This window comes from Artibeus jamaicensis, unplaced genomic scaffold (genome assembly GCF_021234435.1).
Source record: "Artibeus jamaicensis isolate MK-2021 breed Jamaican fruit bat unplaced genomic scaffold, CSHL_Jam_final contig_1082, whole genome shotgun sequence".
NCBI lineage: Eukaryota > Metazoa > Chordata > Mammalia > Chiroptera > Phyllostomidae > Artibeus > Artibeus jamaicensis.
In genome coordinates this window covers 53056-68981 of record NW_026521213.1, presented here as the reverse complement: position 1 = coordinate 68981, position 15926 = coordinate 53056, and the positions used below count along the sequence as shown (strand labels likewise).

The window sequence follows — 15926 nt, the reverse complement described above, 5'->3', positions numbered from 1 at the left end:
TGTCCAACCTGCAGCCTGCAGGCTGCATGCAGCTCAGGATGGCTGTGAAAGTGGCCCAACACAAAACCGTAAATTTACTTAAAGCATTACAAGGATTTTTTGGTGATTACATGTCACAATGTATTTAATGCATGGCCCAAGACAACTCCTTCTTCCATGTGGCCCAGAGATGCCAAAAAGCTGGACACCCCTGGAACTTAAAACACGCTTCTAGTTCAGAAGAAAAAGATTTGTTTAATGAAAAATTATGGTAGAGAATATGCGCTTCACAAATCACCCTTCTCACAAATGAATAAAACAAATGGTCATTAGCGTGCTGCTGAGTTCTCAGTTGTGCATAATCCCATTTTATTTTTGAGTCTCCACAGGTTCCTGTACGACTTGTGTTTGTAATGACATTTTTAACACACAGATGTTAAAGTAATCTCATGAAGAATGGAAGAATGTCATTATGTCTTCACAATGGAAGAATTATGAATTGGGCCTATACATTTTAATCACCACAACTTTGATTAGGCTCATTTTATTTTTCTTCTAACATATGATTTTATGCAATGATTTCACTTCACTAATACTCTGTAGGCCTTTGAAAGACCATTGGTAATAATCACAGTACATAGTTACGATCTCAAAGTTCCACTTATTAGATATACTTAGGTGCACTGAGTACATCTTTACATCAATCAGAAGTCAGTTCCTTTTTCTGAGTCCCCACAGTTGCCGACTCTGCCGTGGACACTGCCCTGAAGTAGACCTGGTTAATGCACATCCTCTCTTCAGGGAGGAACAAAGGACGCACAATTTTCTGAGGATTAAAGATGATTTGTGCCCTGGCAGGGTGGCTCAGGTCGTTGGAGCATCATCCTGAAATGCCAAGGTTGTGGGTTCAGTCCTCAGTGGGGCACATATGGGAAACAACCAATCAAAGTTTCTCTCTCACACTGATGTCTCTCTATCTCTCTCCCTCTCCCTCTTCCTCTCTGAACTCAATAAAATAAAAAAAAAATCATGTCCTTGGGTGAGGATTTTTTAGAAAATGATTTGTATCATTTTTTGAAAATTTTTAAAATATTTTCTCTCTCCTGTCTATTGGTCAGTTAGCTGCTATGGCCTTATTCACCTCCTCATTTTAAGGTTTCTTTCAAGTGAGATGATAGCTAGCTCTTCATTTCCACTGTTTGGTAGAAAGTACAAGCCTGCTTGGCACTAAGCAGTAGTAAAGAGGTACTTAATTAATTCAGCAAATATGCATGAATTTCCTATGATGCATCAAGTGAGCTGCAGATGCTGAGGATATAGACCTTTTAAGTGGAGGTACAAGGTAAATGGAATCAAGGAGACAGAGACACACATGGGGATAATTACACAGAGAGGCTGTGAAGCCATTTTGTGAGCTAGATATTAATATTCTGTCACAGAATCCTCAGCCATCCTGTGTCCCCTCCCCACCCCAGTTTTCCTATCACCTCTCTTCCTCCCTTTTAACTAAGTTTCTTGAGGGAGTTGCTGTCTCAGTTTTTCCATTTTCTACTTCATCTAAAGCCATTTACATGTGAATTCTGCCAATGTACCACCCACAAGGTCACTGAGGCCCTCTCTACTTGATCCCTGACCAGAATTTAACTCTGCGGACCCCGTCCTCACTGAGACACCTGCTCCTTGGTTTTCCTGACACATCGCTCTCTTGCTTTCTCCCTCTGTCTTTCTGCTGACAGTTCATGGTGCCCTTCTTTGCAAACCCCTTTTTTTTATGTCTCTCTGTCTTAGGTTGCTGTTGGGTGAGGGTTGGTCTCCATTCTCCTCTGTACGTTCCCTGGGATGATTCTCCATGCCTACTGCTGACGTGATCATTCACACATGAAAGACTCTGTGTCCTGAGGTCCATACTCACTGGGGACATGATATCTGGGCTTGGAAGCACCGTGACACGTGTCATCTGCCTGAAACATTCATGAGTGATCTCATGTTGTAGAATGGCAATATTCAAACATTTTGGCCTCAGTCTTAGTCACTATCGAGTCCTTACAGAGCTTTTGTTTTTGTATATTTGATCGGTAAAATGTCACATAGCCTTTGAAAACTTTAGAAACTATTCATTTCAAAAAATAATAAACCATTGCATATTAACATAGATGACATTTCTATATGGGTTAATATAAAAATAATATAAATAATTATACATGGAAAGCAATAGTTTAGTGAAAAGAGGAGCATTGTTCTACATTTTTGTGACTCGTAATAATCCACAAGACATATGAATTTCCTCATCTGCTTCTGTATTCAATCTGGAAAACTCTGCTGTACATTTCCAAGTATAAATGAGAATAAAAGGCAAGTAACATATAATTATTGTTACAATATTGATTTTTACCCTGATGAGTCCCTGAAATGATTCCGAGGAGGGGTCCCCAGATCATATCTGAGAGGCACAGGTGTCGAGTACTCCTAGAATCCAATGAGGGAATGGCCAGTGTGACTCAGGTGAAGGATCTCAGCGAGGGAGTAATGATGGAGGATCACAATTAACACACATGCTGGTGCAAGTGGGGTTGAGCTGAGTGAGCCTGGGCCAAAGTGGGTGAGGAAAGACGATCAGCCAGGCTGGGGACTGCCTCTGCAAGCATTGCTGAGGGGGGGACAATGCCACAGCCAGGGTAGTTATCATGGCATGGGGGCTGCACTCGTGTGAGTAGCAAGAGGAGTCAAAAGCAAAGGATGAGGTTGACAGACAGGAAGAATGGGGCCAGGAAACTCCTTTTCTGAGAAAGTTTGGGTAGCATCCAGAAAGGGTATGACTGCGTCCAGCAAAGGCCTAGCATCTTAAATGTAACATGTCTCACTACATATGCAGAAAATAGAGTTAGCCAAGAGTTGGGTACCACAATGGCAAATAGGAATAGGTGATGATTGCATACAGTCCAGGAACACATTTTAAATGTTATAAAGCATTTGTGAGTAGGACCTTAAAATAATTGTATGTTAATACAAATGATTAGAGAAAATAAAACTTCCCTGTTCTGAATATTACATGTGGTATATTAGTAAGGCTAAACAGGTGGCTGAGCATATTTTTATAAGCTCCAGAGTGTACTTATTTGATTCATTAGAGAAATAAATCACAGCGATGACCAAATGCCCTGTGTGGAATGGCAGGAGACCAGCGGTGTGCAGGAGCTGGGTCTTGGAAAGGTCCATTGTGCACACCCTTCCCAGCTCCGTCGGTGATGTCACCCCTGCAGCTTGAAATCAGCCACCGTGGGAGTATCGACAACATGGAAATCAATAAATGCTGCAGCTTTTCCCAGAAAGGTAGTTATTAAACATTTCCCAGATGTTACTGCATTCCTTTATCATTCTCTCTGTATGTCACTATATTTTTCAATGAACCATTTGAGAATAAGGTACAAACATCATATCCCATTACTCCTTAATACTTAAGTGACTACATTCTTAAATTAAGGACATTCTTTTACATCAAAATCAGAAAATTAACATTTATCCAATATTATCATCTGATTTGGAGCCATTTTCAAAGGTCTCTTTTTTCCCCAAATACTGTGTTTTGTAGACCCCAGGATCTTATGTAGAGTCACCTATGGTACTCAGTTGTCATGTCGCTTTAGTCTCTTTTCGTCTGAAACAATTCTTTAGTCTCGTCTTTCCTGACCTTAACATTTTAGTGCATCAGCCAGTTTCACTGCTTGTTTCCTCACAATTTGTAAAGTTCTTCACACTGCACTGTATCAGGAGGCATGTGGTATAAATGTGTCCCATCTGGTGATGTTAAATTTTGTCACCTGGTTAATGTAACACAGGAGGACAAGCCTTGGGATCTTGATGCTCATTTGGATAAGCTGAAAAAACCCACAGAGCGCTGGGTGGAGCAGAGGTAGCCTTTATCACTCACAGTGCAGGAGCAGGAACAGCAGATCAGAGAAGCAGGGCCCTGCCTCCCTGAGTGCAAGACTTGTTGGGAGGGGTCCCAGACACAGGGGCACATGTCCTACCTCAGAGTGTGTGTGCAGAAGGAGAAAATGTCAGGAGGAAGGCGCAGGACAGGAAGCCATTCCCAAAAGGGGATATAGAGGGAATTACAATCAATTTGTGAGACAATACACATTCCTTCTGGCAGGGGCCCTCCAGCCAGCCTTCTGTTATGGGGGTTGGAGGAGCCACTTCCATGTCCACGTCCACGCGACCCCACAGTTGAGATGGCATCTGCCACAGCCTCCTCCACTATCAAGTTGACTAATAAGTGTCTGTACTTCTAAATTAATAAAAAGGTAGGCAAAATAGCTTTACCATCACAAGTACAGGAAACAGTTTATTCTTGTTATTATTTATTGTATTTTTCACATAAACAACTGTAAACCTTACTTTTGCCTCCCCCATAAGTAGTTCGTATTTTGTGGGGGGAGATACTTTGAGACTTCAATAGTAAGGTATAGCTTTCTCTCCTCTCCCATTTATTTATTAATGTCTTTATTTATGGAATCAGTGTAAATACAAAGACTCTTGGATTCTTATTTTACTCAAACTTTAACTGCCATTAATTACTTTGATGCTCAAATTTGGCCAATGGGAGTCCGTTAAAGCTGACTTTTCTGTCCAGTTGGCATCTCCCTGTCATGCTTTCAGCAGTGGAGCAGTTGGTGGAATAGTCACACCCTCCCTCAACCTGAAACACTTGGGACTGAAGTGGCCTGCAAGTCACTATCCTGGGTGCCATGGAGAGGAGATAGCAAACAAGGAAGGCACGTGGGGACAGAGGAAGGCTCCTTGCCCTCAAATCCTGGTCAAAGGGAAGGAGCCCAAAGCCGGTGCTTAGCCTTGCTGGCCTCACCACCAGGGCTGCATGGGGAGCATCAGGTGAGCTCTGGGCCTCAGTTGCACAGCACTTCTAGGAGTTTAAACCCGAATGGGGCCTCTGAGGTCATCTAGTCCAGTGCTCTGTACTCCATCCCCACAGCTGCCAAACACACTCCTTCCATGGATACAACCCCAAAGTATCCCTTCTGCCAGACCACCTGAAAGGTTCTTTACAAACTCTGGCTTTTGCTCCTGCACACAGCCTTCCTGCCAGAAGAAAAAACCCAGTAAAACCCAGAAAGCTACATGCTTGTGGGGGACATGTGTGTGTGCAATGATGTATGCACGTGTGAGTCAGTCACATGTATGCACACAAGCATGTATGTGTGCATATATGCACCTGCGGGTGTGGGGGCATGTCCTATGTGTGCAAGTGCACCTGTGTGTTTGTGTGTGCAGGCTCATACTTGGCTTTGGACAGACCCCTTCCTCCACTCTCAGGTCTCTCCACCTTCCTCTGTTTAAGACCCAGCTGATCCGAGTCATGTCAGTTCTTTGGCTTCAGTTACCTGCATGTTGTTGGGCTGCTCTCCACTCTGAAACCAAACAGAGAAGAAAAAGAGGCTCAGAGAGCTGAGTTGGTAACCATGGAAACTTGAGAGAGACTCCAGGTGCATGAGGGACACAGAAGTGAACGACCCCAGCCCCACCGTGACAGCTGGTTTAGGTCCAGACTGGCATTTTCCCAGGCATTCAGGATTGAGTAAAAGGCCGCGGTCAGTGCTGGGTTATACCAAAGCTGCATGCAGGCTGAAGTTGTGGGGGGACTGGCGGGAGAGCAGAGCGTGTGGGCAAAGGGAACGAATACACGCAGCATGGGAGCCCTGATGGATGGAGAGGCAGCCTCAGTGCTCAGAGCTCTGACTGGCAAGCTCAGTGCTCAGGGGGCCCAGCTGAGGCTGGCTCCTGTCCTAATGTGGCCTCCAGATACTGTGTCTTGCCTCCTTTCTTCACATAAGCCGTTCTGAGTGGATTTCTGCTTCATTTTGTCTCGTTCTGTTTTATAACAGAGACATCTCCAACTCACAAAAGAGCAGAAGCAATAGAAGATGGACAGCTCAGAGCTCCACAAATTCAGAGCAGAGATTTTCCACCCTGGTTTTCATAAGAAAACCAGTAGAACTTCATAAACATATAGCTCTTGTATAGAAAACCTCAATTCTATAAAGATGTTGATTCTCTCTAAATTTAGCTATGAATTCAAAGCAATTCTGTGGAAAACCACTTTTGGATGATTTAAAGGAACTTCATAAAATTACCCTGAAACATGTTTTGAAAAGATTCAGTGACTTTGGAAAGGAAGTGGAAACGGCGTCCTTTCGGTACGATAAAAGCGATGGTGGTAGAAACAGTGAGGTAACTGGTGGCCGACAGACACCCCCACTGGAACTTGGGCACCAAGTGCACACCAAACGTGACAGCCACATCAGTGGGGAAATGTCTGATGGTATAGCAGGTGGTGCTGGGAAAATCAGCTCTCCACACGGAGCAAAATCACTGAATTATCACTCAACGCCACATATAATGGCACAATTCAGATGGATTAAAGGCCCTACACATATGAAGTGAATAGAAGAAAATGTAAGAGAATCTTTGTGACTTAAATGCGAGGAAGGTCTACTTCAACAAAACTTCAAAGGAACAAGCCAGAGGTAAAACACGTGATGAGTCAGATTTTATCAAAAGCGAAGACTTCAATAAGAGGCACCGTGGACCAAGCTTATGGCAGATGACAGAATAGAAAAAGGGATTCATATCATTTAACACCAATGAGTGAGTAAGATCATATACATACACACATATGTCCTGTGAATCAATAAGAAAGGATAGTAACCCTATGTGCAAACTGGGCAAAGGGACATGAGCAGGCAATGTTCAGAAGAGGAATCTCCAATGGCCAATAGCATAAAAGGGATGCCCAGACTCCTTAGTGTTCAGGGGCGTGCAGACTAAAAGAACAGTGAGAATCACCCCTCCCCACGCACTGCCCGACTCAGAAAACGAGCTCACATGGATGTGGGGGCCGGGGACTCTGTGCGCTGCCAATGGCAGGATGATGGCACTGCCTGGGGGGTCGCTCTGTCCCACTTGGTGACATACCTCCGTGGGCCAGCACTCCCAGTGTACCTCCCAGAGAGATCTCCACACGGCCCGAAGGCAACATGCTTGTGTTGTTTGTGTGGAGTGGAGTTAGAGGAGGCTGGCTGCCACTCCAGGAGGGGGGCTGGCTGAATGCAGGGCCCCGCAACAAGAGGGAAAAATGGGCCAGGTGTGCACGCGGCAGCAGGATGGATATTAAAACGTGAGTGAGAAAAGCCAGGAAACACCCAGGCATTTAAGTTACTTATGTAAAAATAATTTACATAAACTAAAATGCATGTGCACAAAACGGAGCATCACATTTTGCAAGAATACATATAAAGACAGATGTTAGATGGCTTGCTTTATGGGGAAATAGAGGGAGATACACGGAGAAATGTTTACATGTGGGGTGACATGCCCACCCCAGTCTTGGAGGGTGGGCATCGGGAGCCGGGGGGATTCTCATGTGCCACCAGGACTGGCACCAGCGGTTTGCAGTATGCTTGCACCCTGGGGCAATAGGAAACATTATAAAAACAAAACTCAGAGATAGCCTTTACCAGTGACATAGGTCAATTCACGCCAAGTGAGGCTGTGGCATAAACCAGGATGGAATGTGGTTGGTTAATCAGAGACAGGGACTGGTGTGCTGAGAGGTAAAGGGGACAATGGGAGGGAAGCAGGTCCCACTCACCTGCCTGGCCTTCAGCCCTTCTCCAGTCTGAAGCAGTTAAGGAAAAACAAGATCAGAACACGGAGGCTCTGCAGCTTCCAGGTTCACTTACCAAATTTGCACCCACCCCTGCCCCCTCCCCCTTCTTCTGCCCAGAGCCAGAGCAGGGTTCCAGCTTGGCCATCATACCTGGTTGGGAGAGGAGAAGAACTTACACGGATAACCAGTTGCTAAACAGTGGGCAAGGAAAGATAGTCCTAAGAGGGGCCACTTACCGAGCTCTGCCTGCAGCTTCCCTATAAGCAGAACACACAGAGAGAGCAGTGCTTGGCGCTGAGGAGCCTCTTCCCAGGGCTCAGGTCTGGTTTGAAGGGGTTGCTACTCCTCTGCCCACAAATCTCTAGCTTTCCTGGATATGTCCAGGCACTAAGCACAGCCTGCCTGAGCCTCAGGGTCACCTACAGGGTGAGCACGTTGCTTCAAGAACTGGAGAGACAGCGCACTGAATCGCTTCCCATGGCTGGACACCCACACTGATAGTTTGCCACTAGAAATGCATCCCTTGTCTTTTAAAAGGGTAAATGCTGCTGGGAAAGGCGGCTCTCTGCACTAAATTAGACTATACTGTGTTTAAGCTACACAACTTTCCTGCAAGTTCAAGGTGCCACCCTTCACAGTGGCATTTGCATTAAAAAGAGAAGGACATCCTAGGAAAACAAGCCAGTCAGTGAGAGTCAACGTTTAAGGGGGAAATTGTGAGTGAATCTTATCATTGGCAGGGAAGGGGTTGCAGGGCCGGTCCAGAGGGTCTAAGGCCAGGCCTCCCTGGCAGCTTCTCTAGAGTCCGTTTGGGAGTCAGGAGGTGGGAGGCTGAAAGGAGTGCGTTAAAAATTAGATCCTGCCATACATCGCTTTCCAAAGGGCGCCTAAAGTCACTGAACCCCTCCTTCCGCAGCGAGCACCTGGTTACCCCTGTAGCCCGCAGCCAGCGCGGTGGGCCCGGCACCCAGAACATACCCAGTTCTGCAGTGAGTTTCCCTGGAAAAGAGAGGACGAAAAGAGGAAGATCTCCATCAAAGAACCTGATGCCTCGCTTTTCCAAAGTGCGCAGACTCGGTTCTGGGACCAGGCTGAGCTGCACACTCAGGAGGAGCGCAAGAGAGGGGAGAGTGCAACCTCGCCACTGGTGGGTCTGCCCAGCTCGCTGGGGCTGGGGCCTGCCTCCTCCCTTCTTTGCCCCAGGGCCCCCCTCTGCTAGACAAAGGTGGGGGCGGAGGAAGTGCCGCTGTCCCCGCTCACCTTTGTCCTTGTCCGCTTGCTCCTTCAGCTTTTCTGTACAGGAAAGGGAAGGGGGCGGAGTGGGTGCTCCCCGCCCCCTTCCACCGCCCCGCCCCGCGCCTTTTCCCGCGCCAGCCAGCACCGGACCACCGCCCAGCAGGCCGGTACCTTGGTACCACCGCTGCGGGTGAAAGCAGCACAGCGTCAGCTTCGCGAGCAGAGCCAGCAGCAGCAGCAGGCCGCCCACCAGGGTCCCGAGGAAAGCTGCCTTCCACGGGGAGGGCCCGGGTAGAAAAACGTCTGGAAAACACCCAGAGAGACTTGTCTGGATTTAGATGCCTCGAACACTCAGGTGCAGAGGCTCCCGATGCTGGAAAACCCCAGCAACAAAGAGCTGGCCACTTAAGAGTCTTGGGCCCCACAGGGCCATCCGTCCAACGGAGGAGAGGGCGGCTGCCACGCGCTCGGGTGTGGCAGGATCCCGGGAAGGCCGGCGACCTGCACTAGCTCCATGCAAAGGGAAAGCGCTGCGAACTGAGGGTGGAAAGAAGGGGCGCCTCCAACTGCTGTGACCAAGGCCCAGATTGGCCTCTGCTTCTTCCCATTCTCCCTTCGCATCTGGATGCAAGGTGTTTTGTGGACATGGAAACCTGGTGAGTTCACAGACATCTCCCTACTCCTGGCAGACACCTGGCTTCTACTTCTCACTCCTTTGGGAGAACTGATAGCAAAGCCGCGTGGGAGCGGACTGGCAGCACCTTCTCCCCTCCCCGGGTTCCCTGGGGAGGCCTCTGCAGGCGGTCAACAGGTGAACAATGAGAATAACCCCTTAGAAACGCCTGTGGCAACTTGATAGAGCAATTTCCTGTCTGTTGAAGGAAATTATAGATGCTTTTATCTCAGTGGTCTTTTAAAATATTTTCCTTTTCATTGTTGTTTAAATATACATAACTTAAGATGCACCTTCTTAACCATTTTTAAATGTCCAGTTCCTTGGCATTAAGGGCGTTCACGTTGGGCGACCATTGCCACCAGAACTGTTTCCACCCTCCCCACCTGGAATCTGTCCCCATTAAACACGAACTCCCCATTTCCCCTCCTCCCAGCCCCTGGGAACCTCTCTTCTCCCTTCCATCTTGTGAGTTGACTGCTCTAGGTACCTTATAAAGGTGGAATCTTACAACATTCATCCTTTTGTGTCTGGCTTATTTCACTTAGCTCAATGTGCTCTTGTGTTTTTCAAGAAAAATTTCCTAACTTTGTGTTTTTATTGTCTGGTGCAAAGCTATTGGTCCACAACAGATTGGTCCTTCACCACATGTGGTTCACTAAGCAGTGACCTAGAGGTTGAGACTCAGGGTCTGATGCTGCTCTGACCAGCTGCCCTTGATCTTGTGCCTGTTCCCTCCTGTCCCACCTCCTGCTCCTCCAGGAACCACACACATTCCCATGTGGGGTCCTTTGCATTTGCTGTTCCCTAGACCTGAATGCTCCCCAACAGATATCCCTGTGCTTCCCACCCTTTATAAAGGATGAACACAAATCTAAAAGAAAAAAAAAAGGAATTTCCCTGATGCAAAAAGAGAAAGAGGCTTTCCCTTTCTTAAACCATTTCCTTAGAGACACTTGGAAATCTTTTTTCTATCCTGTGGAGATGTATGCAAATCCTTCTGAAAGCTAAATAAGCCTGTTGTCAGCTTTGTCTGTCAGGAATGTTTCTCTTCCTGAGACTTTTCTTGAAATGTAAACACCCTGGAGAAAGCACCTCCATCTCTGTGTCCTGGGGGTTTAACTGGCTCCAAGATGCAACTGCATTCTTTTTTTTTTCTCCCTCTTGCACACCCCCAACCAAGGACCTGGCCCACAACCCAGGCATGTGCGCTGATGGGAATTGAACCAGTGACCTGTTGGCCCACAGGCTGGTGCTCAATTGGCTGAGACACACCAGCCAGGGTGTAACTACATTCTTATCAAAAAGATATGAAATGTTTTACCTTTCCTTTGGAGGAAGAGCATTAGCCCCCAGATGGCCGCCCCAATTACCAGCTGCATTTTGAATTGGCATGTGTGCCGTGAAGTCGTCCTACCTGAGGACAGGTTGTTACTTACAAGGGTGAGGCTCCTTTCTGTGATTGTAATGTAACTATTAATTTGGACCCATGTGGGATGTGGCCCACAGGTTGGGTTTGTCCCCAAGACTTAAAACGTTTAGAGTTGAAAACATTGAACCTTTCAGTGGGCGCCTGATGAAAAGACTCTGATGTTAGAAAATAGCCTCACCTCCAACTCTTTGCCTAACTGACTTCTCCCCTGACCCACCACTTTTAAATCCACATACACACCCCACCAGCTCTTGTCACTCTTCTTTGCCCCCAGCTAAGGAGCAGTGACATTTATTTACACAGACCTAAAATTACATTTGGCCCTTTGAAGGCAGCCTCGAGGCTGATGTGGCCCCCGGTGACAATGAATGTGACAATCCTGCTGTACACAGCCAGGCCCTGTACCACTGTGTCCTCAGAGAGGGCTGTTGGGACAATGGACATGGACACTGTGATGGTTAGGAAGATGAAGGTGAGCCAGCACCCACTGACCTGCTATTTGGACTGTGAACTCTTTCTTCTGGGAGAGGAGGGGGTTCTGGATGGAGCAGGACACGTTGCTGTGCGCCCCCTCTTGGACAACCACCCATGTTTGCAGACTGAACAGGCCCTGGGCGTCCTGGGTGATGGCTTCGGACTCAGGAGGCAGGCACTGTCCCTGATGGTCTCTCCACTGAGCCTGGGGCTTGGGGTACCAGCCACTGGAGCTGCATCGCATCTGAATGCCTCCTTTCTTGAAGCCCTCAAGGGAGATGTGAGGGTCTGACCCCATCCCTGGGAGAGAGGAGGGAGGAGTGGGAAGTATTAGGCTCCTTCCCAGAAGTTGGGGGCAAAACTCATCATTTGCAGTCACCATAGGGAATCATAACTGTGACTTCTCTTCACATACTTGGGGGCTCATAGCCCCCACCCGTGCCTGTAAATGACAGTCTGCACCAGTGGTGACATGTGTGGACAGTACTAGCCCTGAGGAACATTTGGAAATATGGAGGGGGTCCATTTGACTGAAAAGGGCTACTGACACTTAGTCATATTACGCAAGGGACAGTCCTGGAGAAAGAAGAATAATTTCTCTCCAAATTTCAACAGTTGGTCTTCTCCCTCTCCTGAATGCCCCCAGAGCTCAAGTACAATGCTTGTGATATACGTATTCCTTTATCGTTCCATCCTCGAGGTGCTGGCTCTATGTTTTAAGTATGCAAAACATTAATATGGTTTAAATGCCAGTACTGTAAAAAAAAAAAGTTTGTCAGGAAAGCCCCAGACCTTTGTCATCCTTCCCATCCCATTGCACCGCCTCCCTTAGGTCACTGTTTTCATGAGTTCCTGGTTTATCCTCCCTGTGTTTCCTTTGTGTTTCTCCTTCGTTCTTACACAGACGTTTACGAATTACAGACCGTCTTACGCATCTCACTTCTTTTCTCTTAGCGACAACCTAGAAATCACTCCACACCCGTTCACGGAGCTCCGCCTCATATTTTCAGCTGCCTGGTGTGGATTGCTCCGCGTGTACTAGGTCAGTGCCCGCGCTTGCGCATTCAAGTTATTTCTGCTGATTTGCAACAACAAGCAATGTTACAAAGCTTAAACTTGTACACCTGCCTTTTCCACATAACTGTGGGAGGTGTACCTTCGAGATAAACTCCTAGAGGGGGGCTGATGTTCAAAATAGAGGCGCACAGACATCCTGTCATTGCCAAATTCCCAGGCACTGGAGCATTTTAACTTTGAACTTGGTCAGCATGGTGCAGAGCAGGCGAGTTGCTCCCCCACAGCCTCGTCAAGAGTGTGGGCTCAAATTTTTTAATTTTTGCCAGTCTGAGAGGTAAAGCATTGCATGTCCCTGTGGATTTAACTTGCCCCCCCCATTCTGAGCCGAACTGATAATCTTTCCATATGTTTAACGTCCATTTGTGTATCTTTTGTCATGAACAAATTTTAAATTTTCGAATGTATTTTTCTTTTTAGTTAATTAATTAATGTTATTTTTTTAACGTAGATCTATTCCCCTGTTGCCTGGGCTTCAATATCTACTCTGGAGCAAAGCGGCTCTATCCAAATGCACCCTCTCCTGCGCATGCCCCCCATCCCCCGCCCTCCAGCGGGCGCTCCACCAGGCCAGGCACCTGCTACCTCCAGTTCCCAAACAGCTTTCCCAGGGAAGCTGCTGGAGAGGAAGTGGCACCCGCAGGGGCCCTGGTCAGCGGGCATTACGTGGCAGAGCTGCAGGATCACCATGCCATCCATGAGGTCGTCCTTGAAGAGTTTGGTCCTGTTCCGGAACTGCATCATCTGCTGCCCGGCGAGCTCCTGTGGCTCCGGGAACAGTTACACCACTTCTGAGACCTGGCTCCGGAACCAGTGGATCTCCATGTGCTCTGTGCTCTGGTAACTGAGCAGGTGGCACTGGAACTCCACCTCTTCCCCGACCTGTGCCAGGATGGACGCCTCAGGGCCAATCACCTGGAGCTCCTCTAGGACAAGAAGCCAGAAGAATGGCCAAAACCAGCTCTCCATGAAGGTTTTGTAGCTCAGAAATCTGCAGCAAGCCCTTCAAATGAGGGAGGTTGAGATGCTCAACAGGGCAGCCTGAGCTTGTCGGGTGTCTTGTAAAAGTAATTGTCATGAAGGAAATGCATTGGTAATTTCCGCATAGTGGGAATAGATGTTTTCTTTGTCTGTTTTGTCTGCTTTTTCTGTTTTTCTAGTGTGCATGTTCACAGCTTCCATAGCAACAAACGGTTTTAAAACAATCCGTGGGGCTCCTTGCTTGGTTTTTCTTTTTATTCTACAGGTCAAACCCTGCCTTGCAGATTTCTATTCACCAGGATCTATCATTCAGTCGTCCTCTTTGATGGTGTCCCCATCTGGTCCCTGTGGTCCCCCAAGCTAGACTGTTTTCTGCTATGTCCATGAAAGTCAAGGTTATGGCCGCAGGGCCGAGGTGCTCCGGGTCCTGCTGCCCTGTGAGTCGCCCTCGTCACTCTGCCTTCTATGCACCTCCTTTCCTATCTTCAAAGCTCAGCTAAAAACTATGTGCCCCCCAAGCTTGACTAAAACCTCACCCTGAGCTCTCCCTTCAGGGATCCCTCCCACTCTCACTTTGCGGGCAGAGCAGGGCAGTGCCTTTCTTTGTCCACCGCATATGAGACCTCTTCTTGCCACCAGGTGAAGACCCAGCACACTTCCAGTCAGCTTCCCTCTCCAGCTTTTCTCCCTGTCACGTGGTGCTTGGCTCTCTCCCTGGATGCATCCTGTCTCAGTTTACCCTCCATCTGTCATCTTTCTAGAGAAGATGGATCCTGCAAAGCTCTGCTTACACAATTCCTGATATCTATAGCTCTTCTTGGCTTTCTGGAAAAAAACCAAATGACTCTCTTAGCTGTATTCCCAAATCTTCAGGTACACCTCTCTTGCAGCCTGATCACACGCAGCTGCACAGGTGGATTTACGAGTATTTTCCAACTGGCTCAGCCCAAGAACAGACTGATAGGAGTTTCTGGGCATCCTCTTGTTCTGCCCCTGCCATGCTTGAGAGTGTAGGGTGGCTGGGGTAGGTGGGAATGTTGGATGGCTGAGATGCTGGAGGAGCATTGGCCAGGGGCACCACTGGGATAGAAATCTCTAAATACTAGCACCTGGTGTGGCTACACTGCCTCGGCCCTGCGAGCACCTGCAGGAGGTGTGGACAGAGGTGGGTGTGCTCAGAACCTGGGTGGCTGGTCTGCAGGTTGGATGCACTGCCTGAGTTCAGCTCCCCAGGCTGGAGGAGGAGGAGGATGCAGAACAAGAGACCGCTGGGCCCAGGCACCTGCCCAAAGGAGTCCAGGGAGGCTGGAAAGCCCGCCATCTCTTCAGCAGCGAGGCGGCCTGCAGAGGGAAACAGGGACCCTGGGGTGACGCAGGGGAGCCGGCACCGGGCCTGTCAGGCCAGAGGTCTGTCAGTGCCTCCGTTGTCTTTTGTCTGGTTCTTACCAGCCCGGTGCCTGGCTTCTTTTAAATTGCAACCGAATGTGAGAGCTGCTTCTAAATTTACCAGGCAGCACTGCTCACTGCTTCACTGGCTTCTCTTGGCCTTGCAGAGCTGCAGGGTCCCAGAGGAAGCTGCTTCTGAGGTTCACATTGTTTTAGAGCCAGAAACAGAGCCACACGGTGTACTTACTGTGTGGCTCTGCTAGGATATAGTGACTATCTACAAACAAAGGGAAATCTATAAACACTCTCACATGCATTTTTACGCTGCCGGCCCCACCTTGCTCCCACTTCCCTTGGCTTAGAATGTCAGGTCCACAAAACAGAGGAACAAACATGAAGTGCTGATCTTTCAGGAATGGGACACACACCTGGCAGCTGCTGGCCAGCTTTACCCACACCTGGGCCATCTTCCTCCAGTTCTGAAACCTCAGGTGTGGCCTCCAGGAGTTAGCTGGTGGGTGTCCCTGAGTCTATAGCATCTTTGGGGCCACAGTGATGGTGTGCTTCCATCTAGCACCCCTTCCCCCAATCTGTGACCCGGGAAACCCAGCCCCAGGACAGGTGAGGGCTGTCCTCTCCTACTCCTGACACCCCCTTGGGACCCACAGAGTCTCACAGTCTGACAGCCAGTGAGTGTGAGCACCCAATACATCTCGGGAGATATGTGATGCTCTCCATGTGTGTCCTTTGTTTAGTTGTGGGACTTTAGGCAGGTTTCGTAACTGGCTGAACCTCAATTTCTTTGCTCAAAAAATGGAAGAAACCAATGTCAACTCGGAGGTTCCTAACCCACCATGGGTCAGCTGGGTGCTCTGACCAAAAGTCAGCACCTCCTCTCTCTGCTCCATCACTTTCCAAACAGCCACTCCCCAGCATCTTCCAGGGCCGGCACCCCTCCGCCTTCACGCCATCATAGTGCCCCCGGGGGAGAGGGGAGCCCCATCAAG

The 15926-nt window shown here is 48.3% G+C and overlaps 1 protein-coding gene across 1 annotated transcript; it reads right to left on the bottom strand.

Moving 5' to 3' along the window:
• Window positions 1-5370: 5370 nt before the first annotated feature.
• Window positions 5371-14854, bottom strand: LOC128627075 (butyrophilin-like protein 9). Its single transcript, XM_053663202.1, is given in 9 exon segments — window positions 5371-5405; window positions 7646-7672; window positions 7900-7920; window positions 8642-8662; window positions 8924-8956; window positions 9071-9202; window positions 11497-11778; window positions 13131-13478; window positions 14749-14854. Coding segments are annotated over 9 exon segments (1005 nt in total).
• Window positions 14855-15926: the final 1072 nt, after the last annotated feature.